Genomic DNA, 21337 nt, shown 5'->3' on the forward strand with positions numbered 1-21337 from the left:
TTTTTGCACTTTTTTACAACTTAAATTCCGCAGGAATTCTTCATTATTTTTGACTCACTAGCAAGACTAACTGAACAAGACTGAAAGAGAAGAAGTGAATGTTTGAAAAAAAGAGGTGTGATAATACCATGTTGGTCCCTAGAAGTATTGCTTGAACTCTTCAAGTAGAAATGTGTTAGGATGCAAGATAAATGTTGACAGAGTGTAATAGAATCAGTAAGCTCTTACATGTAAAAATGTAAAAATAAGAGGTATATCATGTAGAGTCCATTATCATCCGCACTACCCCAAATTGTAATATACACTTATTCATTAGACGTACCCTATCAGCAAGAAAAGAGGCAAGCTACCTCTTTGCATGAACAGTCGTTGCAGTGAATGTAGTGGCGGAGAAAAAATCACCACTTTCGGTGTATATGAATACAATCTTACTCTCTTTTCTTCTAGTTGTTCATTGTTCAATATACCCAATGGGGGCGTAATGATATAAACTCCTCAAAGAACATGGAAGCATAGTAACATCAGCAATACTAGTCTTGTTATAATATAATGAATTAATTTGCTGAGAAAGTTGGCAGAAAAATCTTTAAAATACAAAGCTACTTTTCAACTCAAAAAAGAAATCTCAATGGCCCAACAGCTAAATCTGCAGATAAAGAATACGTACTTAAATTCTGATACACTGTAGGATTGACCGGGGGCCATGGTTGAAACTTTTAAGGTTTAAGTTGAAGAATAGGTAATTAACTGGCAGGGCAATGGACCACAACAGGTTAATATAGTCGTAGTTTTCTTTTTACCCAATAAATTTTCATGAAACGGACATTATTTCAACCACCATTGCAACATCTTTTCTTTTTAAAATGACACAGCGAGCAAATAGTCCTCTATTCGAATTTGCAAGCAGATTTTCTAATGTTAGTGCGCCAGCCAAATGTCTTGTCGGAAACATTAATATAACAGTAACTTTGGAGCTTACGTACCTCAATATATACCATTCGAGAAAAATCTCACTCACTAAGTAGATTCAATGTTGTCTGGGAGTACTGAGAACACATGATATGTTGTATTTATTATTCTCCAGAATTGAATTTTTTGTATATCTTAGTAAAGGTAGCGGTGGATCATAAAATATATTTGTAATTGAAGAAGATGGTAGCTTTCCTCATGCTATTTATTGTTAAATCAACGCAGCCTTCGGGGTTTTCATAACCGTTGCTATAGTATCTTCAATAGTACAGGAATATAAAACACTGAAAGGAAAAAGCTAGATGTTGGTAGGCGGTGCACATTCGGAATTTCCATCGATACCTTATAAGCTAATTTCTATCCTTAGCAATGAAGCCTATAAAAAAGCTAAGCTGTTAGCGACCTATTTCCAAGAAGCAAGGTTATTGTATACTTCGAAATTCTTTATCACCACAAATACGAGCGCACCTTCATCTTTTCACTATATGGAGTAAGCGACATAAGAAGAGGCCGCTCCTGAGGGAGGAGATACAAGTCTAAATGGACTTTGCTTTCATTCTAGAATGTTATAATTCAACCAAATTTAACTATTCTGTAGCCCCACTTTTCAATGAAATAAGCTCATCATGTTTCAGACGCTTTACTGGCTGTTGTCTGATCTCATGCCAAATGAGTAGATCGCATTTTTGAGTGATACTTGTTCAGATCTTCAGGGAAAATCTTGAGCGAATCAAAGTAAGCGGCAGAAAATACTTGTTGCTACACCATATCAAGTATCAATTTTTCTTTTATATGAAATTATGCAAAAATGCAGGTATCATCCATGAGGATAGGAAGAACGATCGATTTTATTGATGTTTACACAACTATGTGTACCATATTATCAACTTTTACAACAGACAAGTACGTGACCTTTAAGATGCTGGAAATGTGTGCAGTAAGAGAAATCCATTCAAGGGCTTGACACATTGTGCACCAATAACCTTTTTAAAAATATATAAGTTGGGGTAACTAAAATGAGAAATATTGATCAATATTGATAGAAAGACGGCACAAAATATTGTGGCATGGACTATCCTATTGACACTCAATAGATAACCATTAGTCACAACCAATAATGTATCTTCGTTTTGTGGCGGGGTGCCATAGTCAGATTTTTTTCATGTGTGGCAGTTATGTTTAACGCTCGGAAAGTACTGCGTTGAACGCGCATGTGTGGCTTTCTTTTCAATTTGCAATTAGGTAAGTGTATGTATCGAATAACAGGCAATTTTAAGATCGTATACACTGGTAGCTACTATAAAAACACAAGATCTACGTCCCTGCCTTTTCGTGAGATACAATGACTTGAAAATGCAATAATGAAATACCACTTCTGTAATCAGATTATTGATGTTGAAATCTACCAAACACAGTTCATTACAGAAAAACGCGAATGGCAGCTACGGCAGTATCGAGAGAAATGAAGATCCTTTTATCGAGAACAATGAAGAAATTGAAAACCTGAATGAAGACCTGGATGAAGACCTGGACAAAGATCAAGATATAGCGCTTACGAGAATTCCAAACCTATGGATCATTGAAGCCACCCTTTTTTCCAATGTCTTTTTGTCGGGTTTTGACGGTACTGTTACGGCATCGACGTATCAAACGATAGGTAACGAATTCAATCAAATGAGCATTTCAAATTGGATCACGACTGCGTATTTAATTACATCAACATCTTTTCAACCTCTTTACGGGTCCTTCTCCGATGCACTTGGTCGAAGAAACTGCCTTTTTTTTGCTAATGCGACCTTCACCATAGGATGTTTGGCGTGTGGTTTTTCATCAAACATTTACATGCTTAGTTTCATGAGAGCTTTGACTGGTATAGGTGGTGGTGGCTTGATCACTCTTTCTACGATCGTAAACTCAGATGTTATTCCAACTTCCAAAAGGGGAATTTTTCAAGCATTTCAGAATTTACTTCTGGGATTCGGTGCTATATGTGGAGCATCTTTTGGCGGTACTATCGCTTCAACTATTGGTTGGAGATGGTGCTTCCTCATTCAAGTACCAATATCTATGATTAGTTCCATATTAATGAATTATTATGTACCTAATCAGAAAGAATATAACGATCAAAACTCTAACATTTTTAACGATCCGAAAAAAATTCTTACAGGCATAGATGTTATGGGCTCAATTCTTATTATAACTGGGCTCACTTTACAGCTTCTCTACTTGAGCTTGGGATGCTCCACCTCGAATCTGTCATGGACTAGTCCATCTGTATTACTGTTATTATTTGGAAGTGTGATTATTCTTTTATTATTTATACTGCATGAAAGGAAAACAACCGCTAGAGCGATTATTCCTATGGAATTGGTTAGTTCCTCTTACAGTTTTGTGGTACTTTCGATTAGTATACTTGTCGGTTTTGCCAGCTACGCATATCTTTTTACTCTTCCATTATTCTTTCAGATTGTACTGGGAGACTCCACTGCGAAAGCTGGATTACGCCTTACAATTCCCTCTTTATTTACCCCGGTAGGCAGTCTTATAACAGGATTTTCTATGAGCAAGTACAACTGTCTACGGTCGTTGCTTTACCTTGGTATATCTCTGATGTTTTTGGGTAACTTTTTATTTCTTTTTATTGAGGAAACATCTCCAAATTGGTTAATTAGCTTATTCTTGATCCCGGCCAATTTGGGACAGGGAATTACATTCCCTACGACCTTGTTCACTTTCATATTTATGTTTCCTAAGAGCGACCAAGCGACTGCTACATCAACTTTATATCTATTCCGAAGCATTGGCTCTGTTTGGGGTGTTGCGATTTCAGCTGGTGTTATTCAATTATCTTTTGCAAACTTTCTGTGTACTAACTTGAAAGGCTTATTGGATGAGAACACAATAAAGAAATTGGTCATCAAGCTCAGCGACAATTCATCCTATATCGGATCATTACATGGCGAGGTAAAGAGTGCAGTAATAAAGAGTTTTGATGCGGCGACTAAAAGGGCACACCTAATGTCTACACTTCTCTCTTTATTGGCGCTAATTTTGTGTGTACTTAAAGACAATTTAGCAAGACCTAGGACAAGAAAATAGTCAAGTCCCTCCTCTGATGCGGCACAAATATTAGAATTAGATACATCTTTTGATATTATTATACTTTTTTAATAAGCTTTTTGTACTTTTATAAAATAACTCTCAATGTTTACAATTAAAAGGTAGTTTTCAGGCGCTTGGAAGTACGGATGGATGTCTCTGTGATCTTCTACATTCAACTTCTGTAATGTTTTACTGAACTTATATTACACTCAAAAGAAACTAATACAAGATGTGGCTGAGAAACTCTGAAATAATTGTAGGCAATTAGAAGGGCTTCGAAAACTTTATCATCTTTCTCCTGAAGTAAAGCTTTCTCCATTTTACTGTGTATCGCCATCTCTGGTGCATTTTTATTTTTAAGAAGGTCTCGTGAAATTATCCCGCTTTTTGTCGTTTTTACTACAACCACAGTGCGGCTTTGCAAATATGCAAATCGGAATTTAAGTTACCGATTCAAGATAAACACCACACCTTTCTCCGCACTGCAGATGAATAATGACTAGGCTTCGTCAAACTAAATTCAAAGTAAATTTCAAGAACTTATCTGATTCACAAATTGTTGCACGTATTGTGTTTGGATTTACGAGTTGTAAAAAAAATATAAATAGATGAATCAATCATGCTATGTTGTATTTATTTAGATTCGCTTTCTTGTTGTAAAAATCTCGTTCAATCCAACATCACTGAACAAGCTAAATACAGAAACTTACTCACTGTCATTAAGTACTTCGAACTAAGCTAATATTTTGCTGATAGAATTTTTCACAATGTCTGGAAAATATAGTTCACATGTGACATCCACCGAAGTGTCAGACAAACAAGATGATGCAGATATTGAAGTTTTTGAATCAGAATATCGCACATACAGGGAAGCTGAGGCAGCTGAAAATAGAGAGGAAATTCAAAATGATGACAACCAAGATTGGAAGGTTCCTAGTAAGCTGAATCTTGAGTTAACCAATAGTAAAGTGTCTGAGGTTTTCTACGACTCTATCCCAGCGTATGAAGAAAATACAGTAACTTTAAAGGATTACTATGATCACACTATCAAAGATAACTTAACCTTAAAATCGGCAGGTAGCTATTTGTATTCCCTTTTTCCAATTATCAAATGGCTTCCTCACTATAACTTTACGTGGGGTTATGCAGATTTGGTGGCAGGAATTACCGTTGGGTGTGTGCTTGTACCTCAGTCAATGTCTTATGCACAAATTGCGAGCCTGTCACCTGAATACGGTTTATATTCCTCCTTCATTGGTGCTTTTATCTACTCTCTGTTTGCCACATCTAAGGATGTTTGTATTGGTCCGGTTGCAGTTATGTCACTTCAAACAGCTAAAGTCATTGCTGAAGTTTTGAAAAAATATCCAGAGGACCAAGTGGAAGTTACTGGCCCTATTATTGCGACTACCCTGTGCTTGCTTTGTGGACTTGTCGCAACTGGGTTAGGTGTACTAAGATTAGGGTTTTTGGTAGAGCTTATTTCTTTGAATGCGGTTGCTGGATTCATGACAGGTTCAGCTTTCAGTATTATTTGGGGCCAAATTCCTGCTCTTATGGGCTACAACAAGTTAGTAAACACTAGAGAGGCGACTTACAAGGTTGTGATAAACACTTTGAAACATCTCCCAAACACAAAGTTGGATGCAGTTTTTGGTTTGATTCCATTAGTAATTCTTTACTTGTGGAAATGGTGGTGTGGGTCGTTTGGTATAAAATTAGTGGACAGACATTATAGTAATCAGCCAAAAACAGCGAATAGAATAAAATCCTTTTATTTCTACGCACAGGCTATGAGAAATGCAGTTGTTATAATTGTTTTCACTGCAATATCGTTTCGCATAACTAGAAACAAATCAAAAGAGAAGCGTCCAATTAGTATTTTAGGTACTGTTCCCTCTGGTTTAAATGAGGTTGGAGTTATGAAGATCCCTGATGGTTTGCTATCTAACATGAGCTCAGAGCTGCCAGCTTCAATCATCGTTTTAGTATTAGAACATATTGCTATTTCAAAGTCCTTCGGAAGAATAAATGACTACAAGGTTATTCCTGATCAAGAACTAATCGCAATTGGTGTAACTAACTTGATAGGAACATTTTTCCACTCATACCCAGCGACAGGTTCATTTTCCAGATCTGCTTTAAAAGCCAAATGTAATGTACGTACTCCGTTTTCTGGAGTGTTCACTGGTGCCTGTGTCTTATTAGCACTTTATTGTTTAACTAGCGCTTTCTTTTATATTCCCAAAGCAACCTTATCTGCGGTTATTATCCATGCTGTTTCTGATTTATTGGCCTCTTATGAAACCACATGGAATTTTTGGAAGATGAATCCCTTAGATTGTATCTCATTTATTGTTACAGTTTTGATTACAGTTTTTTCATCCATTGAGAATGGTATCTATTTCGCGATGTGCTGGTCATGTGCAATGTTGTTATTGAAGCAAGCGTTCCCTGCAGGAAAGTTCCTAGGCCGTGTTGAAGTAGCGGAAGTATTAAATCCTACAATTCAAGGCCACATCGATTCTATAGTGTCCCCTAATGAATCCCCCAATGAATTCAGCAAACAAGTCAAATCTTCGGTTGATGCTTTACCAAGTTCAGAGTATAAGTTTAGCGTAAAATGGGTCCCATTTGATCATGCGTACACACGAGAGCTGAATAGTTATACCAGAGTTCGTCCTCCACCACCAGGTGTGATAGTTTATCGTTTTAGTGATAGTTTCACGTACGTGAACTGTTCAAGACATTATGATGTTATATTTGATCGTATAAAAGAAGAAACGAGACGAGGGCAACTTGTTAGCTTAAGGAAAAAGTCTGATCGACCATGGAATGACCCCGGTGAATGGAAATTACCAAATTCGTTCAAGAATATCTTTAGGGTAAAACGAGGTTTAGCAACAAAAAATAGTGAGCTTCCAGCAGTTAATGATAATACGAATTCAGAATCATATGAAAAGCCGCTGTTAAAAGTTGTTTGCCTGGATTTTTCCCAAGTTGCTCAAGTAGATTCTACTGCTGTGCAAAGTCTTGTCGATCTAAGGAAAGCGGTCAATAAATACGCCGATAGACAAGTTGAATTTCATTTTGCCGGAATTATATCACCATGGATTAAAAGGAGTTTACTAAGTGTTAAATTTGGAACTATAAATGAAGAGTTCAGTGATACTTCTATCATTACCGGCCATTCTAGTTTTCATATTGCCAAGGTCTTGAAAGATGAAGTTGATTATACAGATGAAGATAGCCCTATTAGCGTAACTTGCAGTAACTACGACACTCTGTGCGCTGCAACTGGTACAAACTTGCCCTTTTTCCACATCGATATACCCGATTTTTCCAAATGGGATGTTTAGTATACATGTATAGTTTTTTGGATATTTCATTTCTACTAGTAGCTCATAAATGAGACTTATAATTTTTTATAAGCATAATAATATTTCCTTTGAGCGAGTTAATGTCACCATATTTGATTGCAGACTGGAATTTGCATTTTCTGGAAGCCCTCATATACGGGAATAGATGTTTGTTGTAGCTTAAGGTATGGATGGGATGGAAATTCCAGCGCGCATAAGTGCGCCTATCTTTTACAAATGTCTATCAAAATTTCTTCTACAAACATATAAATTCCTTCCAACTTCTGGAGAAGGTCCTTATGGGTTTTGACTACACTTATCCTAAGTAAATGAATATGCCACAATGGAGTTAATTATAGCATTGTTTGAATTTGAGACCAAAGGTTAAATGAATGTTAAAAGCTACCTTGTAATTTTGAACATTCGACTGGGAAGTGTGTAACCTTATTATACCATATATAAAACATAGATCACTATTTGATTTGGAAAAACACTTATTCTATGTTTAAATTCTTTCTAGTAAATGGATCCAGAAGCGCACTCTTGAGCAGCTAGAAATGCACCCGATCACCTATCTCCTTTTGAGCTTGCTTCTAAGGAGTCCTTCGAAAATATATCAGGTACTACCGCCTTCTAAAGAATTGATAAGCTTTATTACATGTGTGGGTTTCTATTAATGCAGATATGTAACCCACTATCAATTATTTTACCTTATATTAAACGAAAAGTTTATATTCGGTAAAAGTTGGGTGCAATCGGGCGTATATAATAACATGGTTCCTAAAGTACTTCTAAGGACTCCCCTGTAAAAAAACTAGTCCACAGGTACCGCAGTTAACCATGTCACCGAAGAAACTTCATGTTGGCTTGAGGGCTAGCGATGACGAGTGCAGAGGAGTACATACTCAGAAGGATTCCATAGATACTATGCATGATAACAGAGAGAAGTGTTGTGGTAGCTATATAGAAATGCACTCTAATGACGATCCGAGACTCTCTCCTGATAGTCTCTACACTAATCAGGTCAAACAGGCCCCTCGAGAATACTTAAACGAGTGTAAAGGAATGTGCTATGAGAGTGAAAAGAAGATTGAGACTGTATTAGAAACACCGAGCTGTCGTGAGATTGCTCAAGCAGACCCTAACTGTTCGCAAAAGTCTTGTACTGATGAGTGCTGTCTTGAGAGTTCTTCAATAATAGCTGAGGTTACCGACAACTGCGAAGAAAAATGTTGCGAAGAACAATCGATAAGTAGCTTTGAAGTGGTTTTAAGTGATTGCGAGAGTCATCAGCCTGTTGATAGTACTATTGAAGTACCTGATTGTAAGCCTGATACTTCCAGTCAATATCTAGCGAAGGATGGCTGTTTCTTTGAATCGAGAAATCCTATTTCCAAGAAAAGAAAATGTGGAGTCAGTGGAATCAAAACTGACATTACAAGTAAATCTGAATGCTGCAACATCTCGTGTGTCGAACGCCTTGCATCTCGTGGCTGTACGAAAAAAATTTCTGGTAACAAGACTGATTTTGAGAATTATAGCAGGTGTGCTAAAGAAACTTCAAGCGAGAAATACTCTAGTGAGCGCTATTTCGAGATATATAATCGTTATTCTTCAATCTTGAAAGCTTTAGGTTGTATTTGCAACTATTTGCGTGCTTTGGGAGAGGAATCTTGCTGTCATCCAAAGATCAGTTTTTGCAACAGTGGGGAAACTTCTATGAAATCAAAATACTCATACCGTAAGAGTTCTGTATTTCCAATAAAGAAAAAACTTGAAAAAGACGACAAAAGTTCGAGTAATCATAAAATCGTCCCGGCAAGTTCTATTTGTTCCAGTAGCTGCTGCAATGAAAACAGAGTCTCCGCTGTTACTTCAGCTATTTACCGTCACTCTTCAGAAGAGAGGACACGAATCGATTCCGTAAAACCGATTCGGGAAGTGGATCTTCTTAACGTTGAAACAGGATCCACCGGTAACGAGCACGTCGTTCTTAGTGTGTCAGGTATGACATGTACTGGCTGTGAAACCAAGCTCAAGAGATCATTTGCTGCACTTGAATGTGTTCGCAATTTGAAAACCAGTTTGATATTATCACAAGCTGAATTTGATCTAAACCTTGCTCAGGGATCTGTGAAGGATATTATTAGGCACTTGAAGAGAACTACAGAATTCAAGTATGAACAGATTTCAAACCGCGGTTGTACTATAGATATTACTGTACCTCATCCAGCAAATGCTTTCATGAACAATGAATGGCCACAAGGAGTCACAGAAATGGAAACTATTGAGAAGAATATCGTTCGTGTGTACTTCGATCCCAAGATTATAGGTGCTAGAGACCTTATCAATAAAGGATGGAATGTGCCTGTTAATCTAGCTTCTCCTAGTGCACACCCAACCGTTGAAGCAGGGAGAAAGCACTTAGTCCGTGTGGGCTTCACCACCATACTATCTGTAATATTGACGGTTCCCATTCTTGTGATGGCTTGGGCTCCACATCTTCGTGAAAAAGTCTCAACTATGTCCGTGTCGTTGGGACTAGCAACTATCATTCAGTGTGTTATTGCGGGACCGTTCTACTTGAATGCTCTGAAGAGCTTGTTATTTTCCAGACTTATCGAAATGGATCTATTGATTGTTTTAAGTACTAGTGCAGCCTACATTTTTTCGATTGTATCATTTGTATACTTTGCTGCAGGTCATCCATTACCTACCGAGCAGTTTTTTGAAACTAGTTCTTTGCTTGTAACCCTAATCATGGTTGGCCGCTTTGTGAGTGAGCTAGCCAGACATAGGGCTGTGAGTTCAATATCAGTACGTTCTTTACAGGTCTCTTCTGCTATTATACTTGATGAAAGTGGCAACGAGACAAAAATTGATATCCGGCTTCTCCAACATGGCGATATTTTTAAGGTTGTCCCTGACTCACGAATTCCAACTGACGGAACAGTTATTTCTGGCTCTTCTGAAGTCGACGAAGCAACGATTACAGGCGAATCAATGCCTGTCCCAAAAACTTGCCAATCCACTGTTGTTGCTGGATCACTAAATATCACTGGCACGTTGTTTGTGAAGCTAACTAAGCTTCCAGCAAACAATACTATTAACATCATAGCCACGATGGTTGATGAAGCAAAACTAACTAAGCCAAAGATCCAAAATATCGCTGATCAAATTGCAAGTTATTTTGTCCCGCTTATTATTGGAATCACTGTTGTCACCTTTTGTGTTTGGGTGGGAATTGGAATCAATGTTAAGAAGCAATCCCGTTCTGATTCCGTAATCCAGGCTATAATATATGCCATTACTGTACTCATAGTTTCTTGTCCTTGTGCAATCGGGCTAGCAGTTCCTATGGTATTTGTTATTGCGAATGGAGTCGCTGCAAAAAGAGGAGTAATCTTCAAGTCGGCTGATAGCATAGAGGCCGCTCACAACACTTCACATGTCATTTTTGATAAAACGGGTACTTTAACTGAAGGAAAACTTACCGTTGTACATGAAATCATGAAGGATGATAATCTCGATGCCCAATCTCAATTACTTGGATTGATCGAGGGCATTAAACACCCAGTATCTATCGCAGTAGCGTCATATCTTAAAGAACAGAAGGTGCGCGCCCGTCGTGTCCATGATACGAAAGCTTTGACTGGTAAGGGGGTAGAAGGGACGTCCCATTCTGGTTCGAAGCTTCAAGGAGGAAACAGTCGTTGGATTGGTAATAGTGATGATCCTGATGTCCAAAAATTCCTGGAACAAGGATATACAGTTTTTTGTTTTAGTGTAGACGGTTCACTCACTGCTATCTATGCTCTAGAAGACTCTTTACGAGCAGATGCTCTCGCAACAGTCAATTCCTTGCGCCAAAGAGGTATCTCAATCCACATTTTGTCAGGAGACGATGATGGAGCTGTTCGTTCGCTGGCTGCTCGTCTTGCAATTGAGAGCTCCAATATTCGTTCTCACGCAACACCTGCAGAAAAGGGAGAATATATTAAGCGTATTCTCGAAGGCGTAAATTCTGAGAGTTCTCCACAGTCAGAAAGACCAGTGGTTGTTTTTTGTGGCGACGGTACGAACGATGCAATCGCTTTGACCCAAGCCACGATTGGTGTTCATATCAACCAAGGGAGTGAGGTTTCCCAGCTAGCCGCTGACGTCGTTATGCTGAAACCAAAACTTATCAATATCCTGATTATGATGACTGTAAGTCGGAAAGCGATGTTTAGGGTCAAACTGAATTTTATGTGGAGTTTTACTTACAACTTGTTTGCCATTCTTTTGGCAGCTGGAGCCTTTGTTAACTTTCATATTCCACCAGAGTATGCAGGTTTGGGGGAACTTGTTAGTATCCTTCCTGTAATCCTTGTAGCCACTCTTTTACGTTATGCAAGTATTTAGCCTGAATATCAATCCAATCTAATTATACTTTCCTTGTTAGGAGGAAAAGATGAATACTTTATATTCTAGGAAAGTTCTCAGGTTGTGCTTTAGTACGGATATACTTACTATGTGTTATAACCAATATATTTAGGTACGTAGCTTTTTTTTCAAGTGCTTTTGACTTTGTTGTAGTCTTTTATTCGCTGTCAGTTTTTATTCCAAAAGCAAAATTCATAGAGAACGAATACATATAGCCATGTCGTGTAATAGCATATCAACTAAGGAAATAAAAATTAATACACCTTCTGGGGTTCAGTATCGGGAATATCAAAAAAATAAAGTCATCATGGAATAATAATGTTCTTATATTATTAAAAGCGATTTTCATGGCGGAAACATAATATAATCATGTCATTTTATATTCTCCACCAAAATGGGGAGCATTTAAAATAATACCGTTTATGATACCAGCAATTAATCCAGCAATGGGTAAAGTTAGAAACCAACCAGAATAACACCAGGCAACCATTCTCCAATTAACTGATTTAACATCCTTATTACACAAACCAACAGCAACAATACCACCGACTGCAATTTGTGTTGTTGAAGTAGGGATACCTAATTGGGTGGCCATAACAGTTGTAATAGCTGCAGCTAATTCTATCGAGAAACCTCTTGAGGGTGATTGTAAAATCATCTTATTACCTAGATTTTTGATAATATTGTAACCATAAGTCCAACAGCCAATCACTAAAGCTGCACCACCATAGGCCAAAACCCACACAGGAACCTCAGACTTTGCTCCAGTGGTATTTGTTCTCCAAATCTCATAAACTGCAGATAAAGGTCCAGTAGCATTGGCCACGTCATTAGCTCCATGGGCAAAAGACATGGTGGCTGCTGTAATAGCTTGAAGAACAGAGTAGATATATTCTACTCTATTGTCATAAAATTTGGATCTTTTGTACATACCTTTCAGGTCGCCAGATAGCATATCCGTGTCATTAACTTGAGCATGAATCACATCTTGTGTCCAACCATGGGAAATAACTAACCAAAACAACAGCGGCCACTTCTTAGGCCCTTTTTTTAATAACGACCACCAGTATTTTTTAGTTGGCAGTTTAGTTTCTAGTTCAGTGTCCGTTCTAACAAGATCGACTTCCTGAATCTCTTCTTTGTTTTTAACGGAATCATTAGAGGTACTGGATACCTTATTCTCTACGTCCTCAACATCAACGGTTGTTCCAAGATCTCTTCTACCTTCATAATAATCAATTGTTAGTTGATGACCTTCTGGCATTGGTGGAATGTCATCCGTGGACTTAAAGTAAAAAGATGGACCTCTAAAAATATCAACCAACCTCAATGTCCAATCTTCATCCAAGACCTTTCTTCTGTAAAATGGGTAGAAAAAAATGAAGTAAATTATCGAAGCAATCGCTCCAGTAAGGACGATCGACACCGCAGTTTCTGTTTCGGATAAATTGTCCAGATGTAAATTTGGAGAGCCCTTCCAAACAATCAGCATCGTCAAGATCGAAAAAGTGGCGAAGACCAAAAGTCCAACCAATAGTAAAGCATTCTTAATCGATCTTTCCAAAGATTTTATTTCAAGGACAGAAAATCTGGAAATCGAAAAAACTATAGCTGCAATGACACCTGCTAGAATTGGAGCGATGAACCATGATGCAATAATCTGAGAAACACCATCCCAGCCCCAAACAACACCATTAGCCCCACCAGCTGCGATACCAGCACCAATTGTGCCGCCAACAATCGAGTGTGTCGTAGAAACAGGCATTCCGATTGCAGTGGCAAACGTTAGCCAGCATGATGATCCGATCAAAGCACTAGTCATAGTGAGCATCAAAACTGCAGGATCATTAGTAAAAATAGAGGAATCTATTATGTTGTTTTTGATAGTACCAGAAACCCTGGCACCTGCCAAAACAGCGCCCAGGAACTCACAAAGTCCTGCCAAAATCATGGCTTGCCAGTACTTCAGAGACCTCGATGAAATCGCCGAAGCAAACGAGTTTGCAACGTCATTTGCTCCAATATTAAAAGCATCCAAAAATGCAAATAACATGGCTATTGCAAAAATATAATCGAACTGATGTAATGCCATTTTTGTCTTTTTCTATTTATTAGTTAGCGGCCCTGCACTTTCCTTTCCTTGGGATTTCTATTTTCTGTCACAAGCTTTTATGATATTATACATAAATAAATCATATCGCTAAACACCATCCAAATTCAAGTGATTTATATAGAAGTCTACTCGTAGTGAAAAAGGCTTAGATTGTGAGTGCGTTAAGATAGTCAAGCAAGATCCAGTAAAAGAAATTCTCTGGTAACCATGCTAATCTAATGATTTACATAACAGAAGGGTCCAAAGTGGCTGTGATAATAACTCATTCATTACATTGTCGGCTCTCCCACGTGCTGCTGCCTGTAAAATACACTGAACATACAAAAAAATAATTTCTGAGACCTACACTAAGTGCGTTTCGATGACATCCGCTATATTAAATGCCATATTTCGACATTTACGGGCTCGATTCGACTGTATTTAAATTAATGTCTCACAACGTGGGGATGACGAAATAGAAAAAGAAAAGAAATTATTTGCACCGCCACGCCTCGCATCCTTGATCGAAGCCGTTCTGTAATTAGTGTGGCGCGATCTTGTGAATTTTAAACTTTTTGCGGGTGAAGTTAGAATTTCTGCAATGGGATTTTCCGCGCCGTCAAGAAGAATACATATACTCTCAAATTGAACATACGTTAAAAAAGAAGCGTTATAGGGATCGTGCAATGTTCGGGTGACACACATACAGTACTTGCGTATACATAAAACTAACATATCACAGCTATCCAAGATTGTGTTCGCAGATTTTTTTGTCAATACTTCTTTAAAGGCTGCTTGTGTTAGTTAAATATGTTTAGATAATACAATATTAGGCTGTAGCAGTTATTTTATGCAGCATACCATTGAGACGCGCATGCTGAGGGAGAATATACTGTGAAGAAAAACTGGGTTTTTATCTCGATAAGAATTAATAGATCGGATAAGCAACGCTCTTGCGAAAAATACTAGATTTTTTCTTACGATAATGAGTAAATCACTGGGAAATTTGTACAATAATTTCTTCTTCTTTGCAAATGTGTAAATGATATAGAATAAGCAGAGATAGAGAGGCGAACCATGCAAGAATAACATTAAAAACAAACGTTGATGGCGTTGTAGATTTTAGCAAATTCAATCTAGACGATATTGCTCTACTTCCATTAAGGTATCGTAGTCTCAACAGAGTGCACAAGTGCTGGTTTGGTTCAGAGTACGTTAAATGTTATTGCAGCTGCCTGTTTGAAGGAATGAGAGGTAAGAAGCTTGCAGTTTTTATAAATGGTGGAGACTGAAGCATCGCGATTAAGATTTTAGTTCAAAATATATCATACAATGCATACTGAAATGCTGTTGGAAGGAGGGAGAATTGTGAAATGTTTTAGGTCATACTCTAGAAAAATGGTTTTGAGTAGGAAACCTGTCTATAAGGCTCTGGAATGGTCCTGATTAATGTACTAATGTTGATAATATTTCGAAGAAATTGTATAAAAAGAGATACATGAAAGAAAAAGAAAAACTAATTAATATGTACTGGTATTATGTTCCAAACAACCATGATTAGACAACAACTTTTGTTCGTATTAGGATATCATATAATACAGAGGTACAATGTCTGGGTGATTACAATATATATCATACCACTTCAACTCTTGAGCACCTGCTATTTTACTGAGATCATCGTAAGTGACAAAACAATAAAACTAGAATTTTATTTACAGAACATTTAGAGAATTTAAGGTGAGATGAAAGAAAGGTACACTTTTGAAGAGGAGTTTAGAGTCGAAGGATGAGATCTGGCTGGTCAGATTTTTCTCCTCCGTGCCCGCATTTTCTCGTTCCCATTGCAGAGTTGTCACCTTACCTTCATGCGCATTTAGCTCCGCCCCCGGATTTTATTGTCCGTGCTATCATACTTCAATAACTTAAATACCATGGAAAGAATAATATCAAGATCCTTTTCTCCGAAAATAAATCAATACTATAAACGCTGTATATAGCACGTCAAATTAAAAAATCTTGAAGATATTTATGCTTTAAATATGACTTTAGTCAAGTATGCATGTGACTTTTGTCGAGTCCGGCGAGTGAAGTGTGATGGTAAAAAACCATGTAGTCGTTGCATCCAGCATGATTTCGAATGTACTTATCAACAACCGTTAAGAAAAAGAGGTCCGAAGCGCATTGGTGATAGAAACCTAAAATACATAACCGAGGCTCAGAAATATAAAGATAATAATGATAGTTGTACAAATACGGCGGAAATATCTATGAAGGTTCCCAAAAAGCTGATTGATCGATGTTTGAGACTGTACCATGATAACCTATACGTGATCTGGCCTTTGCTCTCTTACGATGAACTTCATAAACTTTTGAACGAAAAATACGATGACCGTTACGTTTATTGGTTTCTCGTAGCTCTATCAGCGGCCACACTTAGTGATCTGCAAACCGAATTAGAGTCTGAAAATGGATTCTCTTTTACTGGAAAGAAATTGTCCATTCTTTGTATATCATCGCGCCAACAGTTTGATGACCTCAGTGGAAGAGACATATTTAGGATTATGACTTATTACTGTTTAGTGCGTTGTTTTTCACAATATTCCGATATAAGAAATTCGTATCGACTTTGTTGTGAAGCGGTCGGTCTCATCACAATTTCTGGATTGCATCGTGAAAAGTCCTATGAATCATTCTCATTCTGTGAGCAACAGCTTCTAAGGAAGGTATATTATTTGCTTCTCTTGACAGAAAGATACTATTCCGTCTACGTTCATCGTGTAACAAGTTTAGATGATACTGTTTCCCTACCACAATCTGAGTTTGTAACAGATCCTCGACTATCTTTGGATAGTTTTTTTGAGATGATCCGAGTTTTTACTGTACCAGGAAAATGCTTCTTTGATGCTTTGGCTACTGAGGCTTCTAACACTTCTTGCACTGAAGACTCACTGAAAAAAATATGGAAAGAGCTTCATACGGCATCTCTCGAAATAGAGCCATGGTCTTATGGCTACGTCGACATTTCATTTTCGAGGCACTGGATTAGGACGCTGGCTTGGAAACTAGTATTTCAAATGAACGGTACAAAGTTTTTTTCAAATGCTAATAATGCACATATATTGGTCGATATTGCTAGAGACATGATAGACGATATATTCTTAACCCCAAAAAATCTATATGTCGTTCATGGGCCTACAATACCAATGAAAGCACTAGAAATAGCAAATGCATTAGTAGACGTTATAAATCAGCACGACAAAAATACAGAATCAGAAGCTTGGAACGTTCTATGTGAGGTATCAAATTTTGTTTGCTCTCTAAAGCACTACGATGGTAGTTTGATTGAGAGTTTTGTGGCTAAATGCCAAAATTCTCTTATTTCTCTTCCATTATTCGAATTTCAGGGCTCAAGTGACAATTTAAAAGATGATTTAGATGTAGTTTCTTGATCAGATTATATTTTCTGATATAAATACCCTTCAAAATAATTGTAGAATTAGTTGCAACTGTTAAAATTCTGGGAAAGAGATAGCAACATCAGGGAATTTTGAATACGAATAATAGTAAAATCATGAATAACACTAATATACTAATACTAATACTAATACTAAGTTCAATAAAAGCTGTAACCGACAATGCCTACATCAAAAGGTACTTCAAGATATAAGAGAACGTTCATTAGGCGTTAAAGTGTACAAAAGTAAACATTTTGCATAGCAGAGAATTAGGAGGAAAAGGCCTTTTTATTGGAAATTGCCAGGGACTTGAAGGATCAGCTGGAGAAGAACCTTTTGTAGATTGGTCTATCATCATGGCCTATCGCATCTGAATCGTAGTCTGCCGTTCTTCTTTCTGGTGGCACCCATGAAGCAGACTTCCATGGTGGAATGCCCTCCATCCACATTGTGTTGACCTCTTCCAGCGTCAGGCCTTTCGTTTCTGGGACAAAGAAAAACATATAGAAGTAGGCGAAGACCAGACAGCCTAGGAAGACATAGCCTTAGTAAAAGTTGATTGCACCGGTGATAAAGGGCGTGAAGAAACTAATCAGGAAACCCCACATCTAGTTTGCTGCTGTGACTGCCATGCCCCTTGATTTGACTCTAAGAGGGAAGGTTTCTGACACTATAACAAAACAGCCGCCTGCCCAAATGGTGGCGAACGAAAAAATGAAGAGCATGGTGAAGATGATCATACAGTTACCAGCGCCCTGAGAAGTAATATCCTGGTGGCTGCTTCCTTGAGGTCACAGCTTTGTAACGCCGACAGAGGCGAACACAGTAAAGTAGCACAGCATGGAGGCGGCGCCCCACAATAGGCATGTATGACGTCCGACCCTTTCAATATTGTACACTGCTATGAATGAAAAGAAAAAGTTGACTACTCCGATGATAATAAATGTCTGAAAAGAGTCCTTTAAGCTGACTGACTTGAAGATTGTACCGTAGTAGAAGAAATAGTTATCACCTGTCAATTGTCGCAGGGATTGGATCATTACTCCCATGAGCAGAAGAACTGTCATGCAAAATTGTTTTTAAAGAAGCAGTGTTATTAAGATCATACATTTAAGTCGTTGCTCCACTATATTAACAGCGTTGAAGAGGAAATAAAGGATGTATCCTATTTTATAATTAGTGATACGAGGTAAAAAGAAATATATTCGACAAATTGAAAGGAGAGAACCCTTTGAGCAGAAAACAATTTTCCATAAAATTTTGACTGCAGCATGACACTAACAAATTTCGGAAGCAACAGAAGCATTTACGTTACACAGTAGCAATAAGTATGTAGAGCAGGATCAATCCGAATCTTCAGCCAGCATTATTCCTTCCGGTCAACTCTGAATGATAAAAATTAAGTGGAATGAATTTGAATGAAACGAAGCATTATTGTATTCTACCTGGTTTTTAAAATCTTTGAGGTCTCTTTCTCTTTGAATAAGTATTGTTTATAATTCACTGAAAATGGAATTTTTCGCAACGTAAGCAATCATGTACCATTTCACGCATGAACCTGGTTAGTATAAAATCCTAAAAGGTTCGCAACTACACTAAAGGTTGGCCTTCGGTTGCTTCTCAAATGTTCAAAACAAAAGCAAATATTTAATATACGGTCAAAAAATAAAATAAAGATGCTTCTCATATTTTGCCTTCTTAACTTTTTCTTTCAGTTCTTCTCATTCTGCTCCGCATGTGTTGATGTCACTAGTGGTTACTAAGTATTTTGGGCTTGCAAAACAATATGACAAATAATCAAACCGGCTGGTTATTCCAAAAATTTTAATTCGAAATTGATTCCGATAAAGTGGTAGAAAACTTAGAACAGGACGGTTTGAACCCGGCAATCAACAATCTTTGATTTATACGGATACTTTAGTCGAGTTGGGGCTATTGCCGATTTTTATGAGTACAGTAACCTAGATCTATCGAATTATAAGGGACCTGAGCAATATAATTCTGAGACCGATTATTGTACAGATAAAATGGATTTGGGAATGCGTGTATATGATGAAGAAGGTAATTATGTTCATCCAGCTACTAATGGCTTAACAAATGCGTGCGCTCATCCCAATCCTCCTACATTGAAAAATCTATTGATAAATCATTATCTTGAGGGAAAAAGTTACAAACAATTTTTTGTATAATGATTTAGTGAGAATACTGGAAACCTTTTATGACACATTTAGAAGTAAGATACATCTTTGATTGACGTCACCAAGATTTATTACTTTGTAGATTTAGAGTTGGTATTTCAAGTTTCGCTTAAACGACACACAAATAATACGTTATTATGGTTCGCTACTGAAACATTACGGATTTATTATATAATACTGGGACATCATTAACATCGCACTTTCGAATTAATATATGTATACACAACATCGAGGAACAACAGCATCTAGGGGTTGATGACAATGTGTTGTATACTCTCATTATGCTAGTGGTGGCATGATGCAAGAAGCTGATACATACCTTAAAATGAAAGAGAACGTAGCTATACATTGTTTGTGGATGAGTTCACATACAGTACTGAAAGAGATGAGGACGGGTTGAGATAGAGTTTGAATGATAGTGAATATAATTACATCATCTTCCATTATATATGTTGTCATTCATTATCCCACTAAATTATCAAACCTCGCGTTTCAGCTTCCACTAAAATCGATGACTGTTTCTCAATCTTTATGTCTTCTTACATCGTACATGATAATGTACAAGTACTATGGATACTAGTCGATACATGATAGTTGATTCTCATTCCAATAAAAGTCAACACCACCGTTACCACCCAAAGTTATACTGTTTTTATGTGTGTGTTCGCAACAGCCTATCAGAAAAACAACCCGTAGTCAGAATTATCCCTCAGAAATTCCAATTCTCAAACGATTGTTCTATCTTTCGAAAGTGGCTACGCCTAGGAATATTATAAAACCCACAAGTTCTTGGAGCCTACTTCGAGAACTCACAACAGGACAGGTATATTTAGCGATGGAATGAGATTGTCATATCAAAAGTACAAGATAAAACAATGGGTAGTCTGAGGCGACAAAATTAACTGAAGAAGTAGCTAGCAATAAAAAGAAAAGTTCAAGAAGTACAAGGGTGATGTATATTCCAATGCTGCCAATACAGCATGCTTCAAGATTGTCACTTCACTTTCAGGTAGATGGTTTGAGTTCAAAGTCCCAAATTTGAACTTAATTTTTCTCCTGAGCATTTCAAAGCAAAATTCACGAAGTGTTATTTTCCATAATAATAACTCCAGTTGATAGCAGTATATCCGGAGATTTTTGTATAATGATAATTTACTGCGTAATATGGCATAAGGGAGTAGCAACGACATTAATTATCATGCCATTATTGAAAAAAAAACTTTAGCATCAAGTGTTATTTCTGAACTCTAAATTCAATCAAATTTTTAGCAGAAAAAAAAAAGTTGAGGAAGTTCAAAGTAAGTTATAAAATATTTTGCTGACTAGAATGCATAGATAGGGTTTCCTTTCCATTCAAATAGCACGTGTGCATTTTTGACTTAGGACAACTGTGAAAACGGTAAGGTGGTTACAGCCACATACTTTTCTAATCATAGTGCTGAAAAAATGATTTGTTCTGAAGTTGTGAGTTCTTCGTTGAACTATCGCAAAAAAAAACCCATGCAAAAGCGTACTCACTGTTTTTCATTTTACCTTTTCAGCAGTATGCCTGCATGCCCCTTAATTTCAACGATTTCTTTCCATTTGGCTTAACTGCTGCTTCGGAGTATTATGGTGATATTTTCCACAAGCTAGAGTTTGCTTGTCTTCTCCTATCAACAGAAAGTTTATTTCTTGTGTAATTTTCTGCCGACGGTTGCAGAATGCCAAATTAGATGGTTTAAATATTCGAATGAA

At 37.4% G+C, this 21337-nt stretch overlaps 5 protein-coding genes across 5 annotated transcripts; 4 read left to right on the forward strand and 1 right to left on the reverse strand.

Moving 5' to 3' along the window:
• Window positions 1–2643: 2643 nt before the first annotated feature.
• On the forward strand, window positions 2644–4068 carry VBA2 (Vba2p; the record flags this gene model as incomplete). The annotated part of the gene is made up of 1 exon (XM_056225530.1): window positions 2644–4068. One exon carries the CDS (start codon window positions 2644–2646, stop codon window positions 4066–4068), a length of 1425 nt encoding a protein of 474 aa, XP_056080638.1.
• Window positions 4069–4838: 770 nt separating this feature from the next.
• On the forward strand, window positions 4839–7430 carry SUL1 (sulfate permease; the record flags this gene model as incomplete). The annotated part of the gene is made up of 1 exon (XM_056225541.1): window positions 4839–7430. One exon carries the CDS (start codon window positions 4839–4841, stop codon window positions 7428–7430), a length of 2592 nt encoding a protein of 863 aa, XP_056080639.1.
• Window positions 7431–8270: 840 nt separating this feature from the next.
• PCA1 (cation-transporting P-type ATPase PCA1) lies at window positions 8271–11834 on the forward strand (the record flags this gene model as incomplete). Its single annotated transcript, XM_056225552.1, has 1 exon — window positions 8271–11834. The coding sequence occupies one exon, from the start codon at window positions 8271–8273 to the stop codon at window positions 11832–11834; it is 3564 nt and encodes a 1187-aa protein (XP_056080640.1).
• A 388-nt stretch (window positions 11835–12222) lies between these two features.
• On the reverse strand, window positions 12223–13947 carry PHO89 (Pho89p; the record flags this gene model as incomplete). The annotated part of the gene is made up of 1 exon (XM_056225563.1): window positions 12223–13947. The coding sequence occupies one exon, from the start codon at window positions 13945–13947 to the stop codon at window positions 12223–12225; it is 1725 nt and encodes a 574-aa protein (XP_056080641.1).
• A 2267-nt stretch (window positions 13948–16214) lies between these two features.
• On the forward strand, window positions 16215–17396 carry MAL33 (transcription factor MAL33; the record flags this gene model as incomplete). Its single annotated transcript, XM_056225574.1, has 1 exon — window positions 16215–17396. The coding sequence occupies one exon, from the start codon at window positions 16215–16217 to the stop codon at window positions 17394–17396; it is 1182 nt and encodes a 393-aa protein (XP_056080642.1).
• Between the last annotated feature and the right edge of the window lie 3941 nt (window positions 17397–21337).

This window comes from Saccharomyces mikatae (assembly GCF_947241705.1).
Source record: "Saccharomyces mikatae IFO 1815 strain IFO1815 genome assembly, chromosome: 2".
Lineage (NCBI taxonomy): Eukaryota > Fungi > Ascomycota > Saccharomycetes > Saccharomycetales > Saccharomycetaceae > Saccharomyces > Saccharomyces mikatae.